Here is a 24,523-nt window from a genome sequence, read left to right as displayed (position 1 = left end):
CTTCGTCAAACCTCAACACGCTCGCATCTGAACACAAGAAAACAAAAACTATGTAGTGAATCTAGTTTTGTTTGTAATAATTTTATAATCCTCGTTAATTATTTTTCTATCCTAAAGTTAAAAAAATGAGTAATTTAGAGGAGTAAAAGTGTAAATCATCGCCAGGTGTTAATTCCCCGATATAAACACATAAAGAAGAAGAAATTAAAGAAGATTACTTTTGTTTGGTTTCAGATTCTGTCAAGTGTGAAAAAACAGATTTCAGATATGTTGAAACAACAAGGCAACAACAAAAAATAAGGTAGTGGCTATACTTACTGGTGGTGGGGGAGAGACAGATCTAAAGTGTTTTTGTTTTCTTCTGTTTTGTTTTCATATCCACTCTACTTTTAGGCACCAAAGAAAAAAGTATAAGGTTTTATCTCGATTTGTTAATAATAGGCATGTAAAATAACATATGCTATCAGACTTTTATCAGTTGGAATTTTTATAAAAGATCTTGTATTATGATCTTACTACAGAAAATATACGGGAAGATTGTGCCAGATAAAGTTGACAATATTCAAGTATATTTATATATCAAATATTTAATGTGAATATAAACGTGCTTAGCTAAATGAGATTGACATTTTACGTTTATTAATACCACTTGGAAACCAGAATAATGTTAGCTGGACAGGAGTAATGTGACATGCTTATGTGTTTGTTTTGAGGTTTGACTAAAGATAAAGAAAAGACTGTATGTGTAAAAACAAGCATTATTATTCGACCGGGCCTTCTCATGCCAACTCAAAAAATTTCGTGACAATTTTGTTTTTAGAATGTTAGTATAATTATTCTTCAACGAAATATATACAAAGAAAAGAAGAATTATAGTTTTAAATATTTAACAGTGCAAAAATGAAAACAAACATTTTTTTTGTGGACAACTGATAAAAAAGAAACATTATGATGTTCAAAGTACCACGTACAATTACCTTTCTCTCTCACCTCCATCTCTCTCTCTAAAAACCTCCACAAGCGTTTTGACCTCCGTTCTCCGGGCCGGCTCTCACCGGTGCCGGAGCCACCCCTCTCCTCCCTTCCTGTTTTTCTCTTTGCCTTTCTCCTCACCTCCTTCATCCTTTTCGATATGCAAGCTGTTACTGAACTGTTTGGTGTTTTCACCGGAAACCTTCAAGGCGAAGGTGAGTTCTACCGGCAGTTTGGAGGAGCGGCGAGTCTAGGATCTAGTGGTGGCGGAAAAGGTCGGCTTTTAGGGTGAAGTGTGATGCCAGATCTGATTTTCTCGTTTTGTAGATCTCCGGCGATCCTTTCACGGCGGCGGCGCGTTGCTCAGTGGGAACCCTTCTCCGGCTTGGTCTCTACCCTCTGGTGAGACGGTGTCCCAAACGGAGGAGCGGTGACTTGGCGGTGGAAAATGCTCTTGACCTCTGGTTCTCGGAGTACGGCGCGTCGCAGAGGCCTCATTCCGCCGGACTTGTCAACCGTTGGGATGATCTCTGTTGCAGGTACGTGGTGATGCTCTACTTCCCAGCACTGAAGATGGCTCTCCAGCATCTACAGTGGTAGAGCCCACGGCATTGGAAGCCCTGATTGCTGTTCCAGCTACGTTGCTTGCCGCCGAGCCCGCCTTTATCAGTACGGACGTGTTTCCGTCTTTCAGGCTGTATGAAGTGAGGCGTTTGAGCACGACAACGACAACCATGGCTAGACTTGCACCGTATGGTGAAGATGTTTTAGTCCAAGAGCTGAACTCGTACATGTTGGTGACTAAAGCTGGAGCTTTAAACGTATAATCTTGATTTGGTTCAGTTAGTTGTGTCTTAACGCTTTCACTTAGTGTGGTCAAATTTAGGTGTGGTTTAAGAGGCAACTTTTCCCGAGTCGTGGGGAGAGTTTGCATTCACCGGGTAGAATTACAACAAAGTAAATGATTGGGTAGCTTAGGATCCATCTATGTGTTCCTAGGTGATACTAGATCACTTTGTTTGTAAGTGTGGTTGAAATCCTTGTGGTTACAATTCATGTACTACCTTTTGGTTAATGATAAGTTGAAGTTGAGCCAAAAAAAAAAAAAAAAAAAGTACCACGTACAATTTTACCAAAAAAAGTACCACGTACAAAAGTTTATAGCGAGAAGTCGGCAACTGACAAGCCAGGTGAGTTGAGTAATCGATTAATAGGCCGTATAATAATTAGAAAGCCCATTACTTTTGTAGATAGTCCTAAGGCCCAAACTATGATATCAAGGTCAAGGATCAAGTACTGTACACTTGTACACCGACAAGCCAGGTGACGAAATACGATTGGATACTGACGTGTTCTTGTTATGCGCAGGTGGAATTAGAGATGCGGTACCCTGGAGTGAAACACTTTGCATGGTGCAAGGTGGCTAGCTCAGTGCCGCTGCTTATATGGAGTCTTCTTCTTCTGAGAACCCTAAGCTCTATTCAGGTACACTTTGTGTCTGTACGTCTATCTGAGCCTTTTTTTCTTCTCATGCTAATTGATCGATTGCAGTAAATATATTTCTGTTGAGTTCTTTAGACTAGATGCTTGGGAATTGGAATGATGTAAATAGTATGAAACGCCTGATAGTGTTTGTATTGATTTCTAGATCTTAGATAAACCGTATTCTCATTTATTTTCAAGGGCGAAAGGTATAGGAAAGAAAGGTAAGGCTCTACATTACAAGGGGAGCTCCTTCCATAGGATCATCCCAAGCTTAATGCTCCAGGGATGTGATTTCACCCATGGCAATATGGAATGGGAGGAGAATCTATTTATGGTGAGACCTTTGCTGATGAGAACATTAAACGCAAGCATACTGGTCCAGGTGAGGCCTTCCTCCTCTGTATTCTGTACTCTTTGCCTAAGTGAGGTTTTGAATAACCTGATCAATTTGTTTTCCTTTTACACAGGGTTTCTGTCAACGGCAAACGCCGGCCAAGACACCAACGGTTCACAGTTTTTCATCACAACATTAACAACAAGCTGGTGAGTACAGAATCAGCGGCTAGTATGTTTCCTCACAACATTAACACACAAGTATGTTTCCTCCTTTTGATTAGAGAGCTTGGGACTTTATACAGGTTGGACGGCATGTAGTGTCCGGAAATGGATGTGGTGTACAAAAAATGGAAGCCGATGGGAATCAGAGTGGAACTCCTAAGAGTAAAGTAGTGAGCTTTCTCTGTAACTCAACTCGTGGAGCATTCTCCATCGATCATGCGACCTTTAGTGCTTGATGACTTTTGTGTTTAAACACCTATATTAGCCACTTATTAATGATTCTACCAATCTGGTTTTTATTTCTCCTGTTTGCTTATAACTCAATCAACATTAAACCCAGAGATCTTTGTCAGTCAGATGCACAAATGTCAGAAGTTGTGTCCTTCATACATACTGTCTCTGTTAGCCAAAGTGTCTCATAAATCTTAAATAACTTGAAAATAGAAGGATCAAGCGAGGTTTTGGTCAACATTTACTTAACACACAGAGCTAGCATGGGATATAGACAGAGAGACATAGTTTTGTGATCTAAAGCTAAAACATTGAGTTTAATTTTAGTTTTAACTTACTCAGAGTCACTCTCTGTGTCTAAGAAACTGAACTCTCTACTACATCCCTCAAGCTTGATCAGCAATGTCCCTTTGTTCTCTTCACAATACCTAACTCCTTCCCTTTCTAGCAGGTTTGTCACCTGATCATCAATAATCACTATACTGTAACTGCAATACTAGATTCTTGGTTTTGTGTACACAATCAATCGGGTCTGATATCATTTTAGAGTTTGCATACCATTTAGTTCAAATGTGACAGGGTGTTGAATAAACTTACCGATTGTTTCACTTTTGACTTCCCAAACCCATGAGACCCACATCCTGTGATCACTCGTAGTGTCTGGATGGCTGGTTCATTTCACAATTGTTAGAAGGGAAAGGAATATCTCAGGTTTTATAACTTGTATTTTATTTTACCCAGTACACTTACAAGGGACATATGATCCGAGTAAGAGATGCATCTTCAATAGCTTCATTGCTTGTTTAACGTGCTGACCATGCAGATCAATGGTTATCACATTCTCTATGCCCTTGTTTCTGCATTTATATAGATGCAACGATGGCTTAGTCCACAACAAGATGAAAGGTGAAAGCGTATCAGCATTACTCCTATAATGCCTTCAAACAGCTAACCTGGCAACGAATATATCTTTGCTTGCCCTCTCATCTGCCCGTTGAGCTAGTTTAGATGCTGTTCTCCCCTATAAGAATAAGGACACAAGTTTATATCTCACTTCCAAAAAACGTTTCCCTACTAGTACGAAACATAATAAACCATGAGGTGCACCTTCTCAGAAAGGTAAGCCGCATGGGCCCTCCCTCCTTTCGAATATGCTTCTGCAGCCTTCGACAAGTTACAAATTCATTAGATGGTGTTTTGTTAAGGAGTCCACCATTGCTAGAGATATGGAAACAAGTAAAACTAACTTTTTGATAGTAGGACTTCGTCACATTCCACTGGTCATTTGCACCTTTTCTAAGTTCATGATATCCATCATCCTTCACTGCAATACATGTAGGAGTTCATTGGTACAACAATTTGCTAGTAAGAAAGATTAATTCTAGAGTTGCGAGCGACACAAACAAGTCAAGACCTCAGATGTTTTTCCCAATGACACCATAGCAAAATAGCTAAGTGTTTCATCGGGTAAAACAACATACACCAGAATCTCGGAGCCTGCAAACTCATAGCAAAATCAGCCTGTGATTTGCAGCCAAATACGCAGGATACAAAAATCAAGAAACCATAGTAAGATACCTAACGTATTAGGCTGATACCCTTCTCCACTAGAAGAAGAACCATCAATGCCACCAAGTGATTGCATTTTCTTTGCGACATTTCTCCAATTCATCGCCTTTGGTTCGTGTTTAGGACTCCGGGGAATGTTGAACAGAGACTCTAGCACCTTTTGAGGATCACAAGGCTCAGAATCAGAACTTCCGTAGCTAGTTGCAAAAGGATCTGCAGAACTTCCTTGGCTAGTTGCAAAAGGATCTGCAGAACTTCCTTGGCTAGTTGCAAAAGGATCTGCAGAACTCATGAGAGCTTTCGAATAATCCCTACCATGAGCAAAAACAAGCCATATTCTAAGTTACCACTTCTTCCAAAAATGTTGAACAAAAGCAATTATATTGAATATTTTAGCTGTCTCAGAATTAATTTTAAACATGGTATGTTTCATGAACTGAGCCCTCCACCGTGAAATAGTTCCTCTCTTGTGCTTTTGTAGAAGATGAAAAGACAAAATATAGGATGACAAAAGAAAAATTGCGAGGAACTAGTTATGCTGTAACAATGTGTGAATAAACTCCAAAACTAGTGAGAAGCAATAAACCTTGGATTATAGCCTCCCCAGAAACTTGGTTCACTTTCGGAAGTATCAATATCAAATGATGACTCGGCCGGCTGCTAAATATATCAGAAGATTGCACTTTATTCTATCGTGTAGACATATATAATAAACAGATCTGAATAAATCACAATCACTTACACTATCGCTGAGTCCTATGCCGGAACATCTACCACTTAGAGAACCATCAGTTGATGAAGAAGACATGTCAAGCAAGACATTCAAGGCCTAAGAAGAAAAGAATATTAAGCTTTAAACTAAACCGTCAGGCCAATATCAGCATATATCAGGGGCATGTCCAATACTGCCCCATGTAAGTTTAAAGACCTGAAAGGAGACTTACCATGTCAACATCGTAGCCACATTGACCTGCAATAAAAAAAAGGAGACTTTCATGTCAATTTTGTCTCTCTTCATAAACAATTTCTCAGCTATTTCCATATCATAGCACTGTTGGACAAAGATAAAGATATAAATACTCACAGAGGACATCTCTAACAACAGCCATGCTAAGCTCACAATCATCACCAAGCATTGAACTCAGAAACTGTTCAGCTTTCTCTCTATCCCCAGCTTTCTTCCCATTCCCACAAACCTCATAAGACGACCTTTCAGCCAAAGGAAACTCTTTCTTCCTCACAGGGTTAGGCTTCAAGTAATCCTTTGCAATCACAGAAGACACCATCCCCGTAGCAGCAACAACTCTATTCTGCTTCCCTCCCTTAAACCACCTCTCTCTCGTCAAATCCTCCCCGCAGCTCGAGCTTGACCCAGCCCCGTACTCGGACGTCGACCCGGTCTCCTGACCCGAGGACCCGCTCGCGACCGAGATCGTGGACGGATCATCATCCACCAGATTCGACAAAACGTCCGCCGCTCTGTTCAGATCTCCGCCCGCTTCTCTATAAGCAGCCGTCGCTTCCTCCACCGAAACGGAGCAGAAGGCTTCCATCAACGATTCGATATTTTGCTTTTCGACTTTTTCTGATTCTCTCTCCACGTCTTTTTTGTTCCCGTCCGACGCCGCCGCCGCCGCTCCACCGCCGGAAGGTGCGGCGGAAGACCTCTTCTTCTTCCTCTTCTGCTGCTGGCTCTTGTGCTTCATTGTCGCACGCAAATCGAATCAACGCCGTCCGCGAAATCGATCTGGAGAATAAAGTGAATCCCTAGTTTCCGACGAGAAGCGTCGGAGAGAGAGAGAGAGATGAATGGAGCCGAGAATCACGATTCGTATGCCAAAATCAGAGGAACTTCTTCTTCGTCTTCCCGATTTGATTGGGAATTGGAATCGCCATATCTACTACCACGCGCTTTTGTGTGACCACGCTTGCCTTTCACGGGCGAGTAGCTGACACGTTGACCGGTTTAATTAATGATTGTGTACATGCTAACCGGTTTTCTTTTCCCGGTTTAGTCGTGAACCAATTGACTTTTCCGAAAGTTTGATTTTTTTTTCTGCTGCTTTATTGAAAAAAGTTTTGACCAATCAAAAACGGAAAAATACAAAAACACAAAAGTTTATGTTTTATACACCAACTATCTTAAGACCCACGCAATTGCACAGATAAATGTTATATAAAAATCATTCCTTTATATATTATTATTTATTTGTATTCATTTAATTAGAGTAAGGAAATATATCAAAATAATACATCTTGTTTATTTACGATATTTTTTGGAGAAATAAATCAAAAAAATCATTTTGTTTATTTTATATGGTATATAACTAAATTTCAATGACATAGACATAGGTATATAGTATATTTTAATCAATAAATTTCTAATCTACGATTTTTTGATTGCAAATTTCAAAATTAAAATAATAACGCTTCAATACTTTTTCAATACAAATTTGGAAATTATCATATTTAAATATTTTTCTATGCTATATAGTTTAATCGTATGAATGAGACTTCATATTCATATGACTTATGATCATTTGTATCTTGTTATTACCAGAAAGTTAAACCATTGATTACAATTTTAGTGTGGGATATTTAATTTTTGTAGTAATTTATAGTCGGTATAAAAATTCAAAATATAACATATATTTTTTTTTTAATTTTTATTATTATATGGTTAATGTGATTGTTTGATATTTTTTAATCATATAAAACTAAATAAAAAAGAGCTAAGATACAAAAAATGTTATCAAATATTTATTATTCATAATCATTAATTGTCATATATATGTTAATCATATTAGGTAATTTTGTAGCTTTTATTTAAGGAAAGTGCGAGAATATTCTTTTGTACACTATTTATCAATTTAATAGTTAGTTTAATAAAAAATATAATATAAATTAAGATGAACCAACATATTTCTGTAAAAATTCTTAGTTTTATCCTCACTGTGACACGTGACTACAAAACAATGTTGTAATGTTTCTCAATTAATATATAAGAGATTTAATTCAACTTTCTTTCGTTTTATTTAAAGATAATTTTGCAAAAATGACTCATGAATTAAAGTTAAACTAGCTTCTGACCCGCGCTTGGAAAACGCAAGATTATTTTAAAAATTATATAAATTCCTTTGAATAGATTTTTATATAAAATAATGTATAGGCCTGGACACATTTACCCAGGTGAACCGAACTTTACCAAACTAAAAAAAAATTAAACTGAATTTCATAAATAACCAAACATATCATATTTCTCTGGAACTGAAGAGTAGAAACCGAACAGAGAATATTATCCTATATTTTTATCCAAGCAACCCAAATTATCTGATAATTAAAGCGCGGGATATTTTACATTTGTGAAAATTCAATAAAAACGTATCATATGCATTGTTAGAATTTGTAAAATAAAGAAACATGGCATATTTAAACATGTCTTTTTTACTAATTTCATTTAAATTTTCTAACCCGTTTAGGCCCATTTGATTTTTTTATAATAAGAGTAATCATTTAATTCATGTATAAGAATATAAAATCAAATCTTAATAATTGATTGCAAGTAATTAATTAAATCAATGTTTCATAGTTGAATAGTTGACGTTAAGACTTTTAACTTCCAATTCACGTAAAGATGTTATACATGTCAAACATGTTAGAGTCATATGTCCTATATTTATGAGGATTTTGAGTAATTATATAATATATTATGGAGAGTAATAAATGAGTTCATTTAAATTATGTAAAGTATTTATATAGTTAGAGGAAATAAAGATAGAATCAAAATATAATAAATAGTTAATAAGTAGGTCCAACAACCTTTTGTAAGTAAATTTTTTTAATACTTTTTCCCTTTTAATAGTATAGATGCAAAACTAAGTTGTTTGATGTTTGTTTTATCAACAATACTTTGCCATAATCTTCTCATAGATATTTTTATTATTTACAAAAATGTCATTATAATTTAATGTCTTTTGTTTGAAAACTGACAAAAAATTAAAAAAAAAATGCCTTAACACATTTTTTCTTATTTATAACAATGTCATTATCAATTTATCTAACCAACATGAACAACTATTTTGGGGCTTAAGAAGCATTCTAATTTCCATCTTACACCAACAAATCTTCATTTCCTCTCCTCTTTCATCTAAAAAACCCTCATAACTTTCATTTTTGTAAACACAAAGTTTCATATTTTCATGATTTTTTCACTAATAATCGTCACAAGAACTTCCTTTTGCTCATATCTGAAGTTTAACAGGTAGAAAAGGTTGGAAACGTGCCTACACCAGGAAAAATCATGTTTACATGGTTTCCTCACTATTCAAAAAGTAGATTTTTTTATTAGACTCCATATTCTATTTTTTTCACTATTAAAAAAAATCTATTAAAAGTGAATTTTTGTATTACTTATTAAGATTTTACACGATTTTATTGTTTCCCAGTATGTGTTAGTTAATGGTCATGAATGAATTTCAAATATAATATGTTATAATTATGGAACTATCAACTATGTTGTTAGCTAATAAATGTAGACATCTTTAAAAATTTACTTCTATAATTTTATCAAACATGAAATACTACTTATGTACTTATTTTGCAGCAATTAATAAATGTATATATCTCAAGAACTACACCAACAGTTCAACAAACAAACAAAAACACTTCTCATAACATATTACCTATATATTAATTGAGAAATATTACTTATTTTTGTAGCCACGTGACATTACTATGATAATTCTTAGAATCATTAGAGAAATAATTTGGTCCATCTAATTATATAATAAGTTTTTTTTATTAAAGTAACCATAAATACATTATTATTGTTCTTTATTATTTTCTTAAATAAAAATTATAGAATTGCCTAATGCGACTAAAGTATATATGACAATTACTAATTTTGAACAATAAAAATTTGATAAAAAAATAGTGTATCTTCTATCATATTTGTTTAATTTTAAATTATTAAAATAAATTAAACAACCACATTAACCATATAATAAAATTTAGATTTTTCCGTATATATTATATTTTTAATTTTTAAAAATAACTCTAAATTACTAAAACTGTTAAAAGTCTCACATTAAAATTTTGTGATCCATGGTTTAAAATTTTTATTCTGACAAAATAAAAATGATTACTTTTTTGTCATAAAAATGATTACAAAATCATATAAAAAGTATAATTTAATTAATTATTAATATTAAAAATATATATATATATATATATCTCATTTTAAATTAAACTATATACCATATAAGATACATAAATATTTAATTTCAGAATTTACTTTGAAATGTTTTTGATAAAAAAATTGAACAATCATTGACAACTTAATTTTAAAAAAATTATAAATTACTAAAAATATTAATCCTACAATAAAATTTTGTTATTATTAATGTTAAGTTTTTTTCTATAAAATATACAAATGATCCAAAAATCATATGAGTAGAAAGCATCATTTAATATACATTAATATTAAAAATATATTATGTATGTTAATATCATTTAAATGTAATTATATATCCTATCAAATAGAACAATATTGTTTGGATTAATAAAATTAATTTATATGTTTGCACCAATTTAATTATATATGTAATAGTTACTGACTTTTAATTATTCAATATATATATTTGTTATTTTATAATCTGTAAAGACTTTTAATTATTCAATATATATATTTGTTATTTTATAATCTGTAAAAACATATAATACATAAAATAATATATATATATATATATATATATATATATATATATATATATATATATATATATATATCTAATGCTCATTCCGCGCAATGCGTGGATCTTAATCTAGTATCTTATTAAACAGTATACTACTTTCAAGTTTCATTGACCAGTATGACATTGAGCATCAGGTTACCGACCATCATGTTGCAACTTACAATAGAAGGGTGCTTTGCCAAGCCCATATGAACAAATCTTGCAACCAATTACTCTATACTTACATTACAAGGCAAACACAATGTTAGCACATGCCTTTTCCTTTCTTTGATATTTACCATGCTATGCTATTCCCTTTTAAAAAAAAAATTCTGATATTTTATTCTTTGTTTTTAATTTTAGAAAGAGTTAAACCTGTGGTCTTTCACTCATCGTTTATAAACCAGAACTAGAGATTGATCAGCACGTCTGTGCATATATAAATTTTTACCTTTTTATAAATTGATATTTTGTGTTGACAAAATAAAATAAAATAAAAATTGATATTTTGTTTTTCATGATTAGTGTTATATATTTTATATGTGTCATCATATAATTAATTGTATCAGTTTTTATTCTTTTCAAAAGAACCAATACATGGGGTTCTTTATGGAAATATATTTTAGATCTAAATTTGAAGTTGGCCAATCTTATACAACAAAAAGATTTGGTATTTATAATGATTATGTTACAATATAAAGTTTGGATTTTCATCTTATGAATGATAGTCGGACATGGAAATTGTATAGGATCAAAAGTGAAGATGAAGAAACAAGCTGACAAGATTTGAAGCTTGATAGCAAGGCCTTTTCAAGAGAAGTACCATCGGTTTTTACTTTCTATGTATTTTTGTTCTTTCAGATTAATTATGTTTTTCAATTTATTTCTGGTTATTGTTAGTATTTTTATGAATGATAATAATAGTTGTTAAAAAATGTTTATAAGGAATCTTCTATTGATGGAATATAAACAAGTGGAAATATTGCTTCTTCAATGTTGATTTCCGTGTGAAAAATGTGTGGATGTATAACTTTAGTGGAATGGATGAGGATGAATTTGCGTTAGCTGCAGGTTTTGTGATACATGAGAAGATTATGGAGAAGTTGATGATCAAAACGTCGTCGGTTCCTGCAAACAAAAAGTTGTAAATTGTTACTGCGGTAGATAAACTGATGAAACTTCGAAAAGGTAAAAGAAAATTTTTTATTGCATACTTTTGATTGATTTTGGTTCCGTATAATCATTGGTTACATAAACTAATACAAACTATCATTTTTATTTGTGAATAACAATCAAGTAATGATTTTGGTGTTTCTATGTTTTAATATTTTGAACTAGGTGATTCATAAAAAATAATTATATTAATTATTTTATTAATAAATATAGATTGATGTAAAAAAAATTATTTATGTGGACAAAGATAAGAGTACGAAGCAACTGAAGATCTAATGTTTAACCTAATAACTAGTGAGGAGACATCTCAATAAATCTTCTCAATTAACAGACTTCTTAAGAAATATTATTGGTGTTACTTTTGTATTTGGATTTTTTTTTTCGCTTTTTCGAGAGAAGAATTCTCTAGGAGATAATCATGTTATATATCTTTGTAATTAACCAATTTTTTGTTAAAAATTGACTTTTCATAGAAGACTTCTAGAAAAGTCTTCCAAAAGAAAGTTTTTAAAGAATTCTTCTTACTGTTATAATGTCGCAAGAAGCCTGTATATGTTAGTTTTGCAATTGACCATATTTGACTTTATAAGAGAAGACTTCAAAAGAAGTCCGTTTTCAAAACAAAAAGTTTGACTAGAATCTCGGAATAAAATTAATGAAAACATCTCAAGAACTCTTCTATTTGTTTAATTTTAATATTAAATATTTTATTACTATTATCAATTGCAAAATTAACATATACACAGATTACTTGCAAGACTTTGGAGACTTAGTATAACTGTAAGAAAACATCTCAAAAAGTCTTTATGGTAGAAGACTTATCCAGAAATCGTTTTTTGGAAAAGCCAAAATTTTAAAAAGCTTTGGCAATTATAAAACCAACATATTTACTAGAGAAGATTTTTAGAAAAGTCTACACGATTTTTAATACAAAGAAAAGGTATAAGACTTTTAGAGAATGAACAAATTGATTATTAAGATCGTACTTGTTGAAAGATTGGAGCTAGGGATGCAACAATGGGTAATTATCCGCAGGGTACCCTAACCCCTTCCAAAATTTCAAAATCCACCCTATCCTATTTGACTAAATAGATTACGGTAAAAAACAGCCGGATAGCCTTATATCCGAGCTTAAATAGGGTTTGCCATATAGGGTTTAAGGCACTTGTAATGTTTTCTTCAGATAAACAAATATTTTCAATAACTTAAAATATAACTATTCATTTTCTACCATAAACGCAAAATCTTATTTTCCGGAAAAAAATGCAAAATTTTACTTTTCCGCCAAAACCAAAAATCTTGCTTTATCACTAAAAAAATATGTTTTCCCGCAAAAAAGTAAAATTTCATTTTCTACAAAAATGCAATTTTACGCCAACAATTCAATACTACATTTTCCCGCAAAAAAAAAACAAAATCTCGTTTTTCGCCAAAATGAAAAATCCCATTTTCGCACAAAAACACAATCCTAATTTTCCGCAAAAAACACAAATTCATTTTTCTGCCAAAAATACAAAATTATGTTTTCCGCCAAAATGCAAAATTCCATTTTCCCTCCTAATGAAAATTATGGTTTTCCGCTAAAAATGCAAAATTTTGTTTTTACGCCAAAATACAAACGGTTGAACTTTAGGATTTCAATAATAATTTCATCACATAAATATTTGTCAAAAGTGTTTGCCTATATTAGTATCATATTTTTATTCTTTTTAATATATTTGGAATTTTCTTATGGATATGAAGATGATAAACAATGTAAAAGTAGTAAATTTCCATAAATATCAAAAGTTAGTTTTATGGAAAATATACAATATATCAGATTAGTTGCCCTTTATAACAAAATTCCCAACAAGAAGTATATGTGTTGATAATGTGTCCAATCAACCAAGTGATTCAAATATCAAATGAAAATAACAATAGCTCCAAGTAATATGGCGAGTGTTTTATAAGTGGGTTATAAAATTCATAAAGTAATGTATAAGAGTTTATAAATTATTTTAAAGGATTATAAATGGATTGTAAGAGATTTAAATAATGCATAAGTGATAATAAAAATTTTTAAAAATTTAATTGCATTTAGTAATTAAATCTATCAACTAAAGATGAATCACAAAATAACCCCTAAACTAAAAAATCGACGAAAGAAACCCTCAAATTTAATTCCAATAATGTATGTCACCCTCCATTTAAAATACGGTGACACAGTGTAACAGACGTTAACAAAGTTAAAGTTGAGGTTTCTTTCGTGAAATATTAGTTGAAAGGTTTTATTACTAAAACCCCTTAATTTTATAGATTAGATTATGAAAGCAGTTAATGAGACTGTCTACAACCTTTTATCTGGCAGAGATGGAAACTTTCTTTGAAAATGTATATATAGTTATGATTGAGTATAGTAAATTCTACCCATTCTCTACTATTTTAAATGATGTTTAATATATATTTTTGATTAAATATTGTTTCAACTTTTAATTCAAAAATAATTATATGTAATTTTAAATATAAGCGTTTAAACAATACTTTTTAAGACGATGAATAATGTTTTAATATCTAATAAAATTCAATGTTAAAAACTATTTCATGCAAATTTTCTGAAATGGTTAATTTTTATTTATTGATACTATTAGTTTAGAATTTGTTAATATAAATAATATATTTTCACATATTTTAAAAGTAAATAATTCAAAATGCTATAAATATTATGGTGGTGGACAGTGTGAATTCAAAATTTTATTTCAACTATTAAAGACTGAAAACATAAATCTAATTTGAATAAATACAATGTGTATTGTTTTTAGTTCTTTTTAGCTTTTTTGTGGTCAGCAAAAATTTGCATGTTTAATTTATTTAGTCTAATCTTATTTGATTCACCTTATTTCTCGAGCTCAAATGAGTTTTTGACCACAACTTTTCTTGGTTAATATATATGTTTAATTTTGGCCATTACTTTTTAAACTTTTTAAAAATAGTAAAACATTTTTACCAAAAAAATGTAAATATATTCCACTCTAATGTCTATAAAATCATATCTCTTTAACAGATATTTTAGATAAAAGAAGATGAACTACCTCATATTTATGCTAGTTATTGCTATGTGTTCTGGTTTGAATGAAGGATGTGTTTGGTGTAATAAGAACACTTTAGAAGTTCAAAATCAACTCACTCCAGGTAGTATTCTCAAAGTTAATTGCTCATCCAACAGAAAGCATGTTGAGGGTCTCCGCGAGCTAAAATTCAACGAGAAATATAATATTGCAGTTAGTGAGTTAGGAATAGGGAGAAGAATTGTATGGCGTTGCACCTTACGACATGGGGATAAAGTGAAAAGTTCTCAAACTATATGGCGTGCATACAGAGGAGCCAGTCAAGCGCGAAGTGGTGAAAAACGTTCATGGATTGCTAGAGTTGATGGAATTTACTTAGAGAAAAATGGTAAAGCAAAGGGGCTCGAACATCATTGGATCGTTGCTAAACAATGAGTTTTATCTTCTTAAAATCTATTTACATATAATTCTAAGATTATTTTTCTGTCATATGAAATAAATCATCAACAAGATTGACGTATATACGTGAACGTGATCAAAGGTTTTAACTTATATTAGAGAATCTCTAATGTATTATTCTATTTCTTACTCCAAAATAAAGTAACTTCAAAATAGAGTTATGTTTTACTCCTATGTATTATTCTATTTTTATTCTAAACAAATATTCCAAATGATTTCTTTTTTATTTGGTTAAAAATTGTAAGTAATACCTTCAACTTATAAAAATTTACCATTAACCCTAATTATTTTATGTTTCTACTTCCATAAATATATTGTATTTAAATCAAACATTTATTATTAAAAATACAATAAATCATAAAAATATATAATATACCATATTTTGGCTTAATAATGAGACGATCACCATTGGAGACCTCTCGGTGCAAGAGCAATGTCGCAAACTCAAATCTCTATTGGATCTCCTTGATAACGTTGAATTATAATATTCATTCCACAAGTGATCAACTAATGTATTTAGTATGAGTCTTTATTTTTTTATTTTCCTAAATCGAGCAAGAAAATTTTGAAATCATATATTTTTATCATCGGCAATTTCAGTATTTAATACCGCATGTAAAGCTTCTCTTCCAACTTCAACTGGTGAAATTTCCTTCTTATGCAATTTAAATTCAAAAAAAATTATGGCTAAAAGAACACAAAGAAGATAATAAAGTTTTGTTTTGTAATTTAAATTTCATACAAGACCAAATGTTCGTGCATTATCGATCTCAACACGTACAAATGTTATCAAATGAAATGTTGACCTACAAGATAAACAAACTCCTTCTCAATCTATTCCGAGCAATACTTCGCTGATCCTGGTAGTTTCGAAAACAATTTAGTGATATACTAGGTGTCTTCCTGCACCATGTGCAGTAAAAAAATTTAAAATATTTTTAACAGATAAATATAAATTATATTTTTAAATAAAATTTTATTAATATTTGTAAATTTTCTTTTTCGTATCAATATTTTAATATAAATTTGATTTAATTAAACATAAAAATTATATTTAAGAATATGCATGTATATATTTGAAATTATAATCTTAGATAGATTTTTCTATCTATTTATATTAATTAAATATATTACATAAATTTGTAAAAGTTGCATGATTACCAAAAAAATAAAATTAAACAATATTTATAAAATTTGTAGATATATAAGAAAATAATGATTTTATGATTAATTTTTTAAAAATTTTCTAAAGAAATTGTATACATTTTTAAAAATTTTAGTAATAAAATTGTATAATTTAAAAATATGTAATTAAATTATATTTCAAAATTTATAATGCCACATTTAAATATATTTATTTAATGATGATTTATGCGTTATTCCCATATTCTAAAAAAAATTTCAAAAATATAAATTGACATTAAATGTAATATATGAGTTATTACCATATTTTAAAAGGTTTATTAAAAATATAAATTAACATTAAATGCAATTGTTCATCTCATATTAAACTATACGACATGTCATCAATTTCAGTAGCCATGTCATATTTGTTTTGTGAAATTTATTGTATAAATGACAGGTGGCAAAATCAATTCGTAAATATAGTCTAGGGGATGTGACCAGATCTATAATTGTTTTATAAATTATTTTTAAACACTAAATATGATTTAGAAAAATTAATGTTAACTTAATCTTTTTAATCACAAATTTAAAGTATTTATGTAAATAGTTATATTTTAAGGGTAAATTTAAATAGTGGTATCAACTTGGGATAAAACTGAAATCCCCAATAAAAACAATGTAACATGAAACTATTAACAACACTGTTGATTTGCAATTTTTTTTATATTCAACATATTGTGCTTTATAAAATGCTAAATCATAGTTGTGTCTCATTAAGGTTTCTATGGAGCTAAGTTACTTCCGTTAAATCTCTGGCTCCTAGTGACCGCCGGATCTATTGTGCAAGAGTGTTGTTTCGCCAGATTTGTTTACGTCTTTTTCACCGCTGCGTCTCTATCATACTATGCCGTCTCAAGCATCGACGGTTCTTCACAAAGCCGGATTTGTGGCCTTCCCGATCTCCTCGTCACTGGAACGATTGTGCAAGAGTGTAGACTCGCCAGATCTACTAACTACATCACCGCTGCCTCCGTCACATTACGCCGTCTCAAGCATCGACGGTTCTTCACAGAGTCAACTATGCGACCTTCAAACCGGAGTTGTTGCACGTAGACCTATCGCCATATCAAATCAGATAGGACTTCAAACTTTCAATGTTGCCTACGATTCTAGAGCTTCTCACCTAAAGTTCTTGCCATTCAACATTCCAACTTCTTCTTATAGGTATATCAACGTCGTTTTCGACTATCATTCTTTCCAATAAACCGCCATGGGATCAAAAGTGAAGTTTTTTTTTTGAGTTTATTCATTTTGCTGAGCATGACTTGCCCCTCAATGGTTCTATCTTTAGTTGTTTTGTACTGTTTTCTAGTTTTTTTCTACCGTCGAGCATGTTTCCGGGATCTTCTGATTCAGTTGTAAACTCTCATGCTCTTTTAGCTTTTAATATAAGTTTGGTGTTACAAAAAAAAACACACACACACAAGTAGAGGTAGGCATCGAGTCTTGAAACTCTACGTTGAATCGTCAATCGATCCCACAACTTCTTCTCTTTTAAGCTCTAGTAAATCTCTAGTGGGATATAAATTATATAGCATTCATCAAAGGTTGATCTTATTCAAACTCCAACACCCTCTAATAAACACAATGGTGTCTGAAAATGGCAGCTTGAAGAGAAAAATCACGGAGAAAAACGATGACGAGAACGTGGCGTTAATATTGGGCGTCACACTAACAATGTTGAAAACCAGGTGGAGAGAACCTACGCCGTTGCACGAAACTCCGAAACCAACTCCATGACGAAGATGTACAGTTTCATCTCCTGCGATCTGCTTAACGCATCTGAGACCAAACAGAAACTGTCACCATTACAGGACATCGTGAGTCACGTGGTCCGGCGAGTATCCACTGGACAGCGACGAGTGCACTACGTGTCTGAGCAAAAATACAGGTTAGTTTTGACTGTTTACACTCCCAACAAGAAAAAGACAACATGGCTGAGCAAAAATAGAAGAGAAGATTCAAGATTCGATCTGTTCTCATTCTATAGATACACCAAGCAGCAGTTCAAAAGAAGACCGCACACAAAAGCCGATCATGCCCTTAAGCAAAAAAAAAACAAAGCAAATTCGCCGGCCAAAGGCAAAACAAGGCATACTACTAAAACATAGTAAGTTACCAAGAAAACCTACAAAACAAAAGTGAGTTAATACATATAGAACACCTTGTTTCTTCATCTTAAGCCTTTGTCTTGCGAGTAGATTTGGTTGTTTTGGCTTTAGCCTTAATGTTTTTGCCTTTAGAGCTAAACATATCGTCATCCTCATCTTCATCATCGCTGCCACGCTTTTGCTTTTTGCCTTTCTTATTGCTGTCACCATAACATATAACAATCTTCTTCTCCTTCTCCTTCTCCTTCTCCTCAACCATCTCTCTCTTCTCCTCTGGCCGCCAAATGAACAGCGACCTGCAAAACTAGATTTTAAAACCACCACTCACTCAATCAAAACAGTTTCCACTAATTGTTGTTACAAGAGCAACCTTGAGCTTCCAGAGGCTAAAACATCGTCGCGCGGATGCAACTTGTTGACTGGAGTAATAGTCGTAATGTTCGGATCCATGACCTCTGCAACCAACTGTCCATTGCTTGAATCAATGAAGTCTATTGGGTGGAGAGCAGCTCCGTTGTAGTTTTCACTTATGTAACGACCGACCACAATGAGTGACTCCGAGGCATCCTGCAGATGAATAAAATGACAAAGTGCTATAAAAGGTAACTGAAAATAAAAAGAAAAAGTATCAAAACCTTAGGATCCCATTCAGCTTTGAACGGTGTCAAATGCCTATTGAAATCATGGCTATGAACAATCTCTCGGCTTGGCGAATCCAAGTCCCCAAAGATAGAGTCCCACACTCGAATACGGTTGTCCTGAGAGGTTGTGAGAATCTTTGTTCCTGACGATGGAGAGAAATAAGCAGAGTTGACTACTCGTTTGTGCGCAAGATCATTAAGGGATTCTCCAGGTTGTAGTTTACGCATGTCCCAGATTCTTGCCTGAAAAAAACATAACCAAACAAATCTATTATTAATGAACAAAGTTCAGACAGAACTCAGATAGATGATAGACTTACAAAATGATCGTTTCCACAGCTAAGGAGAAGCTCAGGGTGAACCGGGTTGCAGTCAAGGCCAACAACTTTGCTGCCTTTCTTGTGTATCAAAATGGGCTCTCCCGTTACGTTATTTGACCGGTGGTCGATCCTTTTTTGAAAAAGAAAAAACACACAAGAGACTAAGCAGCTAGCACTACAAAACAAATACTCCCTCCGTTCAACAAATATAGTAGTTAAAACATTTTTATTTGTTTTACAAAATAACAGTTTTGTGTTTTCGATGTAATTTTTGCTCATCTTAATTAAAACAATTACGAGTAGTATCATGTAATATTTTTTTATTTGTAAATTGTGTATTAAAGTATGGTTATTCTCTATATTGTAACTGAATAAAGTGTGTGAAAACTCCAAAACTACTAGTTAACGAGGATGAAAGCACTTACATGTGAAGCAAGCCGAAATTATCAGCAGCTAGCACCAAACCTTTATCCGAGTTTATATCCAAACCGTACAGCATGTTCCAAGTAGTTGGGCCCTATAAACCGATGATGCTTCATATCAGCAGAATGGTGCAAGAGAGGAAAAAAATCAAAGAAGAGAGGCGATGGTGTTTGACCTGCCATCCATTGGGGTTGAGATTCAGCAAAGTTGATGAAGTTCCAGTTTCCAGGTCAGTATAACCAACTTTTCCATCAGAGGATGCAGAATAAACCATGTCATCATTTGTGGGACTAAACCTGAAGTAAGGGAACATAGACACCTGAATGCAAAAGTAAAATCACAAGAGATTCAGGACCATAGATATGGACTTTACCGCATATTATTAACTTGTACAGAGTGTATGTCTCCGTACACGCTCTTCTCATACACTTTAGCAAAATCCCAGACTCCAATTTGCCCTTTCTATGACCACCAGAAACCAAAAAAATGAGAAAACCGATGCAGAAAGCTCCTAGTATAGGTATGTTGTTCGTTTTGTAAGAACCTTATCTCCAGAGAGAAGAATGTTGTTTCTTGTTGGATGGAACTCCAAACATGTAACACGTCTGCTATGGTATCGAATAACTGCACAATGCACTTGATCCGGGATCACATACGGTGGTTTAATCTGTACCAACATAAAAGAAAATTAGAATTAGTCCAGTCAATAGATCTCACTCATCAGGTATCATAACAAGGAGTCTTTACCGGTGGAATTCTCGGCTGGAGTTGACGCATGAACACAAAGTCTATAGGGTTCTTTGTATTCCTATGAGAAGTTGGGAGTATCCCATGGTCAGTAACCACTCTATGTGAACATGACATTGTGGTGTGGCCTGAAGGTTCAGTATCAGAACAAAAAAATAGTAAATAAACATTATGTCCAGTCACTACCATATAAGCTTGAGCAAGTAAGATTGTTTTTTGTTACCAGGCATTTTGCATAAGAAGCAAGGTTTCATAGGACAATCGATATATGTTGCTCCTTTAAACCCAGCTTCATGACCAGGCTGTTTACAGACCTATACAAACCAAAAAAAAAGAACAATAAAAGTAAGACCAAACACCAACTGTTTTGCATCCAAGTGAATAATCAAAGTCCAAAGTCATTATCTTTACTAGCGTGAAGCCTAACCAAAACTATATATGCAATCATAAGAACTCAAAAGTGGCTATTTTTTTTTTTTTAAGTTAGGGGTTTCTAGAAAGAGAGTTACTTTGCAAACTTTCTTGAGCTTAACGGTAATGGGTGCTTTCCCTTTTGCTTTACTCTTCTCCAATTCGATTTTGACCGCTTCATCTTCTTTCTCAGACTCTGACAAAGGATAATCATCTTCTTCTTCCTCTTCAGACGCACTTGACTCGGAATCTGTGTCTCTAGCGATGACGATTTCTGGTTCCCTTTTTCTTCTGTTCCTTGTTAAACCCATTCTCGACAAAAGGAAGAGAATATACGAATCAAACTGTTTTGTTTCTTTTTGGGTTCGAGATGACGACGTTGCCGGCGAAAACTAAAGCCGGTTAAAATTAAATTTAACGCTGAAAAGTGAAAAGACACTTACTTCGTCACCCTTTTTAATTAACCTTTATACCCCTTCATTTCGGAAATAATTATCCTCTCGGTTAAGGGTACTATTGGTATTGTCAGTAAATGTATAGTGGCGGGAGAAGTTATGTCGTGGCGAATCACAGGCCGGAAGCGATAAAAAACTCACGTGCCTCGCGTGTGATTTTGGAGATGGGCCCTTTCCCCCTTTCATCCTGATAAAACTAATGGGTTCTGGACCCAACTTTAATTTTCTCTTAAATCGAACTTTAATGCAAAATTGCTCTAATTGTATTTGTATGGATATAATTTTTTTTAACATCTTCACTTTATTGATAGATAACTGATTACATGAAAAATAATTTACAACAAATATATTTTCAAAGAGAAAATTAAATAGAGTCATCATTAATACCATGTTTTCTAATTCATTCGTTAGATAAGCTCATTCGCTAGCTTTTTTTCATATTCGTTTTTGCTCTTGTTAATCTATCTTGTGTGGCTCTTGACTATTATGAATAAATGCCTTTTATTTTTAAATGGATCAGTGGATATGATTCATCGGTTACATCATCCGCCCCAACCGTTTCCACATCAAAAGACAACATCACAAATTTGTGGTAACTGTTCACGACATTGAAACTCTTTTGCTTTGATCTGATAAAGCCATGTCTTCATTTTATTTTGTTGTAGAAGCATTTTGTTTTGGGTGTAAATGTTAATGTAGAAACATTTTTGTACTCTTTATTGCTTTAAAACCTTCGCTCCCCTATATTATTCCTTTAAATTTTGGATCCAACAATACCATAACCCCATTCATCCATCATCATAATATCCTCTTTTTGTCTAAATATGTGAGCGACAAATAATCAAATCCAATTGCACATAAGGGTTTTAAATTTTCCCTATTATTTTAAAGTTTAAAAATTCAATGAAATTTAGTTGGAGCATTCTATAGAATTTTCCCTATTATTTATTTTGTCTTTTTGGACTTCTGTTAAGAGTTTTAAATGTATTTTTAATTTTAAAAAGTAATAAAACTTGGGAAATTAGGAGACGTGGACGAATAGGAACTCATATAAACCACATAAAAAGGGAACAAAAGATAGAAAACAAAAGCGTCCAATCTCCTAACATGATAATTAATATTGTTTGTGGCGCTCAATTTCGAAACCAGCATCGACACAGACAAAACACGGCGTCGTTTTCATTCCCTCACCAGAACCATCTATGGAGGCTGTTTCATCTTCTCCGCTTTTATACTTCCATGCCTTCTCTTTACACAACCAGAACAAGCCTTGACCAATCGTTTCAATAAAAAAATGTTATCCCTCCGCGTTCCTTCTACATCCTTCCATCCCCGGCGATTTCACGCCGGAGCTCTAGAGCGGCGATGGAGGCTAGGTAGAGACTGCTTCCTCTCTTTCTCGCATCCTAGAGGAACCAGATCACTCGGAGTCAAATCTACCAAGTCGGAGATGGCGCCGTTTACAGCGGCGGAGGAAGAAACTCTGCCGGAGGGACTCCATCCGGAGCTCATGCCAAAGCACGTGGCGGTTATAATGGACGGGAACGGGAGATGGGCGAAGAACAAAGGTCTTCAACCTTGGGACGGTCACAGAGCGGGCGTTGAAGCTTTGAGAGAGATCGTTGAGCTTTGCGGCAAATGGGGAATTCAAGTCCTCACGGTCTTCGCCTTCTCTACTGATAACTGGATTAGACCAAAGGTAAGGGCCTAATTTGAATCTTCCCTAAGTTTCTTTTATTTGCTTTGTACACGAATCTTAAATCAAGACTCAATATGGTTTCTAATATCTCTGCAGATCGAGATTGATTTCTTGTTGAATTTGTTCGAGAGAACGCTCAAATCAGAGCTTGAGACCTTAGCCAAGTAAGTATATGTTGAGTAAATTAGTAAACTAAACACGAAGAAGCTAAAAGAATCAGATAGCAAAGCTTGATTGAAACAAATACTAGTGTTAGAATTTGTTAATTAATAAATTGCAATTTAAAAATGAACAATTCTCTTAAATAACATTTTTAAAATTTTTGTCACAAAAATAGCCATAAAAAAAAATTGATCAAAATAGTCTATTTTTATTTTGAAAATTTTAATATTTATTTTTTACTTTTAAAAATTTGAAACTCTATCTTCAAAACTTCATCCATTAACTCTAAACTCTAAGTCTAGATTAGTTAATCCTATGATATAAATATATTTAAACTCTTTATTAAAATTTATTTTGGTCATTTAAACTCTCGAAAAAAAATAAAAGAACTAGAGTGCAAAATTTGATTGAAACAAATACTAGTGTTAGAGTTTGTTAATTAATAAATTACAATTTTAAAATCGTATTTATAATTTTATACTCACAAAAGAATTTTTTTTTCTCTTATTGAAAGTTCATTATTACTAATAGTTTTCAATAGTATTGTAACATGAATCCATCTTTTTTTTTTTGTGATATTTTCTCAAAGCTAATATTCTTGATTGTAGGAACAATGTTCGGATATCGATCATTGGAGATTCATCGAAACTTCCAAAATCTCTTCTAAAAGTGATAAACGAAGTTGAGGAAGTTACAAAGAACAACACGAGGCTTCAGCTAATCGTAGCCGTTGGTTACAGCGGGAAATACGATGTTCTACAAGCGTGTAGAGGCATTGCGCAGAGGGTGAAAGATGGCGAGATAGAAGTTGAGGAGATAGACGAAAAACTCATCGAGCAAGAACTGGAGACTAACTGTACTGAGTTTCCTTATCCAGATTTGCTGATAAGAACGAGTGGTGAGCTAAGAGTGAGTAACTTCTTGTTGTGGCAATTGGCTTATACTGAGCTCTTCTTTGCTCAAGAACTCTGGCCTGATTTTGGGAGGAGCGGTTTTATCGAAGCCTTGATGTCGTTTCAGCAGAGACAGCGACGCTTTGGTGGTCGAAAATCTTGAGTTTATATTTGTAACGAACAAATTAGTATAACAAGAACTGTATATGATGTATAATAAACGGACATATTATACCCTAAGAGCTAGGTTTTT

At 33.0% G+C, this 24,523-nt stretch overlaps 3 protein-coding genes and 1 long non-coding RNA gene across 11 annotated transcripts; 2 read left to right on the top strand and 2 right to left on the bottom strand.

Annotated features, from left to right (window-relative positions):
- The first annotated feature begins 16 nt into the window (after positions 1–16).
- On the top strand, positions 17–3,321 carry LOC106387420. 3 transcript variants are annotated; one of them, XR_002657573.2, is made up of 4 exons: positions 20–2,457; positions 2,656–2,839; positions 2,925–3,000; positions 3,096–3,321. It is a non-coding gene; the product is annotated as an uncharacterized LOC106387420 (long non-coding RNA). The 3 variants fall into 3 exon arrangements; XR_007320530.1 differs by having other exon boundaries at positions 17–2,457; positions 2,664–2,839; positions 2,925–3,321; XR_007320529.1 differs by having other exon boundaries at positions 19–2,457; positions 2,925–3,321.
- Positions 3,322–3,436: 115 nt separating this feature from the next.
- On the bottom strand, positions 3,437–6,932 carry LOC106387406 (SMR domain-containing protein At5g58720-like). 6 transcript variants are annotated; one of them, XM_048750491.1, is made up of 12 exons: positions 5,900–6,932; positions 5,760–5,785; positions 5,558–5,644; positions 5,402–5,475; positions 5,095–5,126; positions 4,825–5,061; positions 4,494–4,570; positions 4,354–4,410; positions 4,200–4,267; positions 3,997–4,103; positions 3,844–3,914; positions 3,437–3,706 (listed from the first exon to the last, which is right to left on the bottom strand). In XM_048750491.1, the coding sequence occupies exons 1-12, from the start codon at positions 6,519–6,521 to the stop codon at positions 3,581–3,583; spliced, it is 1,584 nt and encodes a 527-aa protein (XP_048606448.1). In that variant the 5' UTR covers positions 6,522–6,932; the 3' UTR covers positions 3,437–3,580. The 6 variants fall into 6 exon arrangements, with proteins under 6 accessions (XP_048606448.1, XP_048606449.1, XP_048606452.1 ...); XM_048750492.1 differs by having other exon boundaries at positions 4,825–5,069; positions 5,103–5,126; XM_048750495.1 differs by having other exon boundaries at positions 5,402–5,472.
- An 11,396-nt stretch (positions 6,933–18,328) lies between these two features.
- On the bottom strand, positions 18,329–21,416 carry LOC106387387 (protein DAMAGED DNA-BINDING 2). The gene is made up of 11 exons (XM_013827237.3): positions 21,160–21,416; positions 20,874–20,964; positions 20,651–20,778; positions 20,448–20,570; positions 20,277–20,365; positions 20,079–20,199; positions 19,906–19,997; positions 19,481–19,610; positions 19,155–19,403; positions 18,890–19,086; positions 18,329–18,815 (listed from the first exon to the last, which is right to left on the bottom strand). Exons 1-11 carry the CDS (start codon positions 21,370–21,372, stop codon positions 18,587–18,589), a joined length of 1,662 nt encoding a protein of 553 aa, XP_013682691.2. The 5' UTR covers positions 21,373–21,416; the 3' UTR covers positions 18,329–18,586.
- Positions 21,417–22,605: 1,189 nt separating this feature from the next.
- On the top strand, positions 22,606–24,506 carry LOC106387370 (dehydrodolichyl diphosphate synthase 2-like). The gene is made up of 3 exons (XM_048750462.1): positions 22,606–23,215; positions 23,312–23,379; positions 23,986–24,506. The coding sequence occupies exons 1-3, from the start codon at positions 22,811–22,813 to the stop codon at positions 24,431–24,433; spliced, it is 921 nt and encodes a 306-aa protein (XP_048606419.1). The 5' UTR covers positions 22,606–22,810; the 3' UTR covers positions 24,434–24,506.
- Positions 24,507–24,523: the final 17 nt, after the last annotated feature.

This window comes from Brassica napus, chromosome A2 (genome assembly GCF_020379485.1).
Source record: "Brassica napus cultivar Da-Ae chromosome A2, Da-Ae, whole genome shotgun sequence".
Classification (NCBI taxonomy): Eukaryota; Viridiplantae; Streptophyta; class Magnoliopsida; order Brassicales; family Brassicaceae; genus Brassica; species Brassica napus.
Note: the sequence above shows the minus strand (reverse complement) of the source record. Positions and strands in the feature narration are given on the sequence as shown.